Consider the following 8,247-nt stretch of genomic DNA (forward strand, 5'->3'; position numbering starts at 1 on the left):
CAGGCTGGTCCCGGGCAGCCTGTTTGTCTCCCAGAGGGGATGGCGTCCAGCTGCAGCAGGACACAGTGACCGTCCCTGACCTCCCCATCCCCCTGCCTTCGGCTCAGTGGCTGATGAGTCAGGTTCCTGGGGTCAGGACAGGCCGGCACTGGGGCCATGAGCACAGCACGGCGATGGTGTCTGGTCAGCTCTGCAGCAGGCCTGTCCAGTGTGGCCAGCAACAGAAGCCACCAGGAGGGACAGCAGGTCATTGACCTCCTGACTCACAAGCCAGCCTCTGATGTGGGGACGTCAAGGTCAAATCCCAGTGCACACATTTCAAGTGCAGAGAGAAGGCTCAGGAAAGGTCCGCTCTTGGAACCTTCCGGAAGGAGGTTTCTTTTTTGGTACCAGGGATTGAACCCAGGGGTACTTGACCCCTCAGCCCCGTCCACAGGCCTGTTCTGTAGGTTATTTAGACACAGGGTCTTCCTGAATTGCTCAGGGCCTCGCTGTTGCTGAGGCTGGCCTCCAACTTGCGATCCTCCTGCCTCAGCCTCCTGAGCCGCTGGGATGACAGGTCACACACTGCACCTGGCTTGGAGGAGGGTTTTGGCGGCAAGAGTTCAGAGAGACCGCTTTCTGCTCTGACTGTGCACGGCTCTGTGGCTGTATTCCCAGGGCCCCCTTCCTGGTGGGCAGGCCTGGTCCAGTTCACTGAATGCGCACCAGACAGCAGCGCCTTTGAGGTGGTGCCCAGCTTCTTTGGGTACCATCCCTAAACAGCTGAGATGCCAAAGCCCCCGTGGCCTCTGCAGTCCTGCCAACTGGGGGATGATTCTGTGTCTTATTTATTCGTTCAGCACTTATGGAGCAGCAGCTGTATGCAAGGCAGAGTGCCTATTAGGAACCAGACAAGTGTCTGCCTGTGCCAAAGAGTCTTGTGCTCTGGCAGACGGGATGAGTCTGAACGGAAAGAAACAACCCAGTGGGTACCGGGCAGAACAATGAGCAGGCGCTTCACAGAGGAAGAAATACGACCGGCCAACAGACGTATGGAAAAGTGTCCCACATCTCCAGCCATCGGAGAAGTGCCAATCAGATCTGCACTGAGATCCACCTCACTCCTGCCAGGGTGGCGACTGTCAAGAATATAAGGGACAATAAGTGTGGGCAAGGATGTGGCTGGGGGGCTGCGCCTTGGTGAACCCCTCTGGAAAGCAGGATGGAGATTCCTCAGAAAACTTGGAATGGAACTTGGACCCAGCTATCCCACTCCTCTGTCTGTACCCAAAGGACTTAAAAGCAGCACGCTACAGGGACACAGCCCCGTCAGTGTTTAGAGCAGCTCAGTTCACAGCCGCTAAGCTATGGAACCCACCTTGACGCCCTTCAACAGATGAACGGATAAAGAAAAGCGAGTTACATAGACACAGTGGAATATTACACAGCCATAAAGAAGAATGAGGTGACGGCACTTTGCTGGTAACTGGATGGATCTGGAGGCTGTCGCGCTAAGTGAAATAAGCCTGTCCCCAATCGTCAAAGGCTGAATGTTCTGACATGCGGTCACCATAAGGGGTGGGGGCTGGGGAAGGATGGAGGTCCTTTGGATCCGGCAGAGGAGAGGGAGGGGAGGGGAGGGGAGGGACACAGGGGTGGAAAGGGCAGAAGAATGAATCAGGCATCACTACCCTAAGTGCACGTCTGGTCACACAACTGGTGTGAGCCGACATCACGTACGACCAGAGGACGCGAAGCCACACCCCGTCTGTGTACGATGTGCCAAAATGCATCCTGCAGTCACGGATGACCCCTTGGAGCAAATTTTTTTTAAGTTAATCAATCCGCAAGGTGGGGGGGACGGCGAGGGCAAAGGCCCTGTGGCTGAGCGCTCGGGTTTTGGGGACAGGAAGGTGGGGATGTGGGGTGCGGGGCAGGCGAGGGTCAGGTTTCTGGAGCCCAGCAGGCAAGGGCCTGCCCCATCCCCTTGGCCCGGGGCCTGGTGTTCCTGGGCGCCGGCCCCAGTGCCCTGTCGCTTCCAGTTGCGCCCTAAGTAACGTGAAGAAGGTGTCCCTGGAGCTGGGCGGGAAGTCACCGCTCATCATCTTCGCCGACTGCGACCTCAGCAAGGCCGTGCAGATGGTGAGGGCTGGGCTAGGCGGGGACAATGGGGGGACTGGGGACAGGGAGGGGCCACCTGGGAGGGGAGGTGTCTCAGCTTCTTTGCTGCTGTGACCAGGAGACCCCACAGAGCAATCGGGGGGACGGTGGACGTGGGGCTCAGGGTGTCCACAGACGGTGGCCCCACTCCTGGGCCGAGGGGAGGCAGGACATCATGGAGAAAGAGTGTGGGGAGGGAGCAGCTCCCATGGGGACCAGGGAGCAGAGACTCCACTCTCCAGGGCCAAATAGAGACCCCAAGCCACAGCCCCAGGGCCACCTCCTCCCCACACCCCACCTGCCTCCAGGGGCCACCAGGGGACCCCAGGGAGCCATTCCCTGCCGGGGTTCAGGCCTCACACCCCTCACTCCTCCTCTGGACCTTCCTGTGTCACCTCCCAGGGGGGCTCTGGGGACATGTCACAGCCACAGCAGGATAGCCAGTCACTTGCCCTGGTGACCTGTCAGTCCTAGAATCTCAGCCCCTGTCCCAGGCCCGTGCTGCAGTGTCCTGCAGGGTCCCCGGGCCTGTGCCCCGCGGCTGGCCTCACAGGGAGCTGGACTCCACTGGCCTCCCCACCCGGCCTCCTGCAGAGGCTGCTGCTGCTTTCCAAGGGCAGACGGGTGGGGGCCTCCGAGGGCCTTCGTCCTAACCTGCTGCAGGAGTCTCCTCCTGCCGGGCCGTGGCTGTGACACACAGCAGGTCCCCTTAGGGACACTTCACCCTAGAGGCCAGCAGCGGCTGACAGATCAGCATAGGAGCAGGAGGACGGGGCAGGAGGGGACAAAGTAGCGGGGCCAGAACCACCCGGTGGGTCAGAGCAGCAAAAGTCCCTAAGCCGCAGGCGCCCAGAGTCCCCAAGTTGTTGACGGGCTTGTCCCCATGTAGGAACACAGGAAGTCCCTCCAGGACACAGCCGCCTGCTCCCGGCAGCCATGGACCCCAATGTGCTCTTGGGAGTGGACACCCGGCTGCGCTCGGGGCTCGGGCTTTGGGGTCCTCCCCCGGGCTGTGCACCTCTAATAGTGTCACCCGCCACCTCGGGGTCCTGGCCTCCTTTCCTGCCCTCGCAAGGCAGATCCCTCGGTCCCACTAACCAGGCCTGGCACCAGGAGGAGAGCGTGACCCAGGCACACGTCCCCTTGGCAGGGGCTGGGGACAGGAGCCCAGGGGTGGCTGTAACCGCCGTCCTCTCCGCAGGGCATGAGCTCCGTGTTCTTCAACAAAGGGGAGAACTGCATTGCGGCCGGGAGACTCTTTGTGGAGGATTCAATCCACGACCAGTTCGTGAGGAGGGTGGTGAGTGCTGGCCCAGGGTCTCGGGCTGCTGGCTCGCGGGGCCCCCGGGGAGAGGTGGGGAAGCCGGGACAGGCTCCTGTCACAGATCGCCACCCACCTGGGTCAGGGGACCTGTCAGGCAGGAGCCGTGGGCCTCCACAGGTTTTTACTGGTTCAGCAAGAAACGGTCCCCAGATTGGAAATGATGTGACCCAAACAGGTCTGTGGGCTGGGGGTGTCCTCAGGGGTAGGTGAAGGCCCTTGGTTCCATCCCTCCTAACACACACACAAAAAAGACAGAAAATAGTAGCCGGGCGTAATGGCCCACACCTTCATCCCAGCACCTCGGGAGGCTGAGACAGGAGGATCGCAAGTTGGAGGCCAGCCTCAACCACTTAGCGAGACACTGAGTTGGGGACTGGGGACCGTCCTCCTCCTCAGGGAGGAGCAAAGCGTGATCTGACCCGAGAACTTTCCGCAGGTGGAGGAGGTGGGGAAGATGAAGATCGGCAACCCCCTGGACAGGGGCACCGACCACGGGCCACAGAACCACCAGGCGCACCTCAACAAGCTGCGGGAGTACTGTCAGCGAGGCGTGAGGGAAGGGGCCACGCTGGTCTGTGGCGGGAACCAGGTCCCTCGGCCAGGTGGGTCGGCGCTCCAGGGGCCACCGAGGCAGCGGGTACCATGGCCTCCGATTTCTGGCTGGGATAGAACTTGGGGACCGCGGGTGGGTGGCCAGGGACCTGCACAGCTAGACTTCAGGCCCGTCTGATACCTTAACTTCGGGGGGCGGGCTTGGCTGTTTGGGCACCTGTCGGACCCAGGTATGGGACTGGCAAGGTGGGGACCTCAGAACAGAACAGGGCCACAGGGCGGGGGGACGGCGCCCTCCCGCGAGCCACCGGCCCCTGTCCCCCGCAGGCTTCTTCTTCGAGCCCACGGTGTTCACAGACGTGGAGGACCACATGTTCATAGCCAAGGAGGAATCCTTCGGGCCCATCATGGTCATCTCCCGGTTTGCCGACGGGTAGGGGCGCCTCCCAGGGCCGAGCCTGGCTGTGGGTGACGGGGTCTTTGAATGAACCCTGGGAGGTGGTCCCCAGGGGCCAGAAGGAAGCGGGGGACACAGGCTGAGCTGCCTGCAGAGGCTCCTCCCATCACCAGGGGCGCTGGTCCCCCAGGGAGTAGGTGACCTCAAGTCCCACAGTGAGGGAGACACAGTCCTGTTCCCTCCCTGTGTTCCCTGCGGCCTGATGGGTTCTGTTTTGGGGTGAGACCACCCAAAACGGAGGGGCTTCAGAGAGCAGCAGGAGTGTGCTGCGTTTGTGAATCTGCAGTTTGGTTCAGGTTGGGGACAGCCAGTCACCTCTGCTGGGAGTGGCCGTGCTAACCTGGGCTCAGGACCTCGCTCACCAAAGGCTCGCTCTCCAGCATGGCAGCCTCCGGGTTGAGGTCCCGACCCCTGGTTCCCACAGATGCCAGCTGCATATGCAGGGATCCTTAGGATCTGAACTGAGAATCTCCAGATCATTTCTTCCGCCATGTTCTACCGGTCAAGCAGTCAGCAAAGCCGGCCTCGTGGGATGAGAAGGAGTGGCTGGAGGCAGAGGCAGGGAGGCTGGGAGGCTGAGGCAGGAGGATCGCAAGTTGGAGGCCAGCCTCAGCCACTTAGTGAGGCCCTGAGCAACTCAGAGAAACCCTGTCTCTAAATAGAATATTCAAAAGGGCTGGGGATGGGCCTCAGGGGTTTAAAAGTGCCCCTGAGTTCAATCCCTGATACAAAAAAAAAAAAAAAATCTGATTTCTATTGAACGTCAGACACCTCCAGTGGCCACATGTGCCCTTCTACCTGTGATGGGCTCCTCTTCTGCCCTAGGACCCCTGGTGTCGACCATGTGACTCTGTCTCTGGTCTCCCTCTCTCATTTGTCCTTCCCAGGACGGGGTCTCTATGTTGCCCAGGCTGGTCTCAAATTTCTGGGCCCTAGCGATCCTCCCATCTCAGCCTCTGGTGGCCTGGAGAGCAGTACCTGTCACCACGCCTGGCTCCTCTTTCCTATTCTACTCTGCCTCCTGCAGGCCGGCTTTAACCCTGGCCCATTTTTGGTGGGGGGACTGGGGACTGAACGCAGGGGCACAGGACCCCTGGGCCTCACCCCAGCCCGCTTTTGAAATTTATTTAGAGACAGGGTCTCACTGAGCTGCTGAGGGCCTCGCTTTTGCTGAGGCTGGCTTTGAACTTGTGATCCTCCTGTCTCAGCCTCCCGAGCGGCTGGGAGGACAGGTGTGGCCACTGCGCCCGGCCAACCCTGGGCCACTTCTCCTTTCATGTGCAGCAGGGAGCGTGGAGTGGGCCCCGCTGCCCTGGGAAGGAGGGGATCCCAGGTCAGGGAGTTCTTGGGACTTTTCCCACAGGGACATGGATGGTGTGCTGTCTCGGGCCAACGCCACAGAATTTGGCCTGGCCTCCGGTGTCTTCACCCGGGACATCAACAAGGCCCTGTACGTCAGTGACAAGCTGGCAGCTGGGACCGTGTTCGTGAACACGTACAACAAGACCGACGTGGCCGCCCCCTTTGGAGGATTCAAGCAGTCTGGATTTGGCAAGGACCTGGGTAATCTCACCTGCCGGAGGGCTGTTTTCATTTATTCACTCAACAAACACTTGCAAAGGCCCGACCTGGGCCACATGCTGGGGTACCTCAGTGTAGCGAGGGGTTGACCCTCAGAACAGGGGCCATGTTCAGGGCACAAGGCTCAGAGAGGCCACAGGGTTGGTGTGGGCAGAGGCCGGAAGACAGCAGGCCTGAAAGGCAGGACCACAGGGGGACCACAGGGGCCACTTAGAGACTCAGTCCTCGTCCACTCATTACCCAGGACATCCGGGGTAAGGCGAGCGGCCTCCCCGGGCACCCGCTTCTCATCCTCCAGTGCAGGCAGCCAACCTCACGCCCCAGCCACTTACGCTTTGGCATCCCCCACGACAGTGGGTGGCCTTGTGGCCCAGCAGCCTGTGGTGTCTTGCAGGAGAGGCGGCCCTGAATGAGTACCTGCGGGTCAAGACGGTGACTTTTGAATACTGAACAGAAGTGGCCTTCAGAAGGATGACCTGTCCTTGCAGCACCCCTTGTCACCTTGACCTACGTTCCCTAGGGAGGCCAGCTCAGCCTCCCTCCCAGATGGGGAGCCTCCCACTTGGAGCCGCTGCGGGAAGTCCCCAAGCCGGCTCCCGACCAATCACAGTGGCCCTTGGCCAAGGGGGCGGGGCCTGCGGGGCTAATAAATGTCAGCAGAGGTGACCAGCACCTTCCCTGTGTCCGCGTGGGCTACTGAGCCACCAGGGGAGTCACGTAGTCACTCTGAAGCGAGGGTGTGGTCAGCTCAGGCTCCCAGACGGGTGCTGAGATGGACTCAGGGGTGCAAGAGCTTAGGGTGACGCTGGAAAACGTGCCTAAGAGGAAGTGGGGCTGCAGAAGTGCCCTTTGCTGGGGAACAGCTCCTGTGCTTGGCCAGGACCCTGAGGCCCCTGCCCACCCACGCACCCAGGACCCCGAGGCCCCGCCCACCCACGTACCTAGGACTCCACGGTGGCCCCGCCCACCCACTCACTGGGGACAGTCAGGCTTAAGACGGTGCTGTCTTTGACCCCTCGCGTGTTGGGCGTCTGTCCCGGTGTCCCCGAGGCCCTAGATGCTCCTTGCTTGGGGAGCCCTGGGCTCTCCCAGCTGCACCCATCCTGCGGGTCCCCAGCACCAACGCCCCTGCCCCTGGGGCCCGCCTCCCACAGCGGTCTCCTCGGCATCCTAGCCTCACACCCCCGGTCCTCCCTGTGTCCACGCCTCCCCGAAGGTCCCTCTGTCCTTCCCAGGCTGCTGGCCCTGCTGGGCACGGCCATGCCTCCCTAGGAGCAGTTCAGCTCCACCTGTAGCTCGCTGCCCTGCAGCCCGCGTCTCCGCCAAGCCCCACTTGGCCTTTCTCTCCTTAAAATTACCCCCGGAAAGAGAGAGATCTTTTAAAAAGGAAGTGGACTTTGACGAAAGCCGGCTTTGGGGGTGTGGGGACCACCGCGAAGGCCTCAGCCCCTTTTCGCTAGAGCTCTCCCTTTGGGTCGCCCCGCCCACACGAGTCCCCGCCCTCTACGCTCCGCCCCCAGCCGCGTAGCCCCTCCCCTTCCCTGTTTCTCGCTCCTAAGGTCCCGCCCCTTCCCGCTCTCCGTCCCTCAGCCACGTGGCCCCGCCTCCTTCCCTGCTCCCCACCCCTCAGCCACGTGGACTCACCTGCTTCCCGTGCTTCCGGCCCCTGAGACCCCTTGCCTTTCCCTGCTCCCCCTCCCCAGCTTCCCGCCCCCCCAGATGTGGCCCCGCCCTCTTTCCTGCTTCCCGCCCTCAGCTTGTGGACACGCCCCCTGTCCCCGCCCCCTTCCCTGCTTCCCGCCCCTGAGGCCTCAGACCTTCTCTGCTCTCCATCCCTCAGCCACGTGGCCCCGCCCCTTCCCTGCTTTCCGCCCCCGAGACACCGCGCCCTTTTCGCGCTTCCGGGCCCTGAGGCGCCACGCCGTCCTCCGCTTCCCGCCCTTCCCAGCCTGTGTCCTGAGGCCCGGCGTCTTTCCTGTGCTTCCCGCCCCTGAGGCCCCTCCTCCTCTGATTCCCCGGGGCTCCACCCCTTCTCGTGCTTCCCGCCCCTAGGCCCTGAGGCCTGGCGTCTTTCCTGCTCCTGAGGCCCCGCCTCCTTCTGGTGTTTTCCCGCCCTGAGGCCTAGTGCCCTTCCCTGTTCCGACCCCAGCCGCGTGGCTCCGCCCGAGGCCCCGCCCCTTCCTGTGCTCCC

The 8,247-nt window shown here is 62.1% G+C and overlaps 1 protein-coding gene across 1 annotated transcript in view; it reads left to right on the forward strand.

Annotated features, from left to right (window-relative positions):
* Positions 1-6,533, forward strand: part of Aldh1l1 (aldehyde dehydrogenase 1 family member L1) — a 28,715-nt gene extending 22,182 nt beyond the window's left edge. Inside the window, 6 exon segments of the mRNA XM_077793473.1 lie at positions 2,025-2,124; positions 3,344-3,442; positions 3,903-4,068; positions 4,346-4,451; positions 5,839-6,038; positions 6,451-6,533. Of these exon segments, the coding sequence (XP_077649599.1) occupies positions 2,025-2,124; positions 3,344-3,442; positions 3,903-4,068; positions 4,346-4,451; positions 5,839-6,038; positions 6,451-6,506 (727 nt within the window). The 3' untranslated portion in view covers positions 6,507-6,533.
* The last annotated feature ends 1,714 nt before the right edge of the window (positions 6,534-8,247 follow it).

This window comes from Urocitellus parryii, chromosome 16 (assembly GCF_045843805.1).
Source record: "Urocitellus parryii isolate mUroPar1 chromosome 16, mUroPar1.hap1, whole genome shotgun sequence".
NCBI lineage: Eukaryota > Metazoa > Chordata > Mammalia > Rodentia > Sciuridae > Urocitellus > Urocitellus parryii.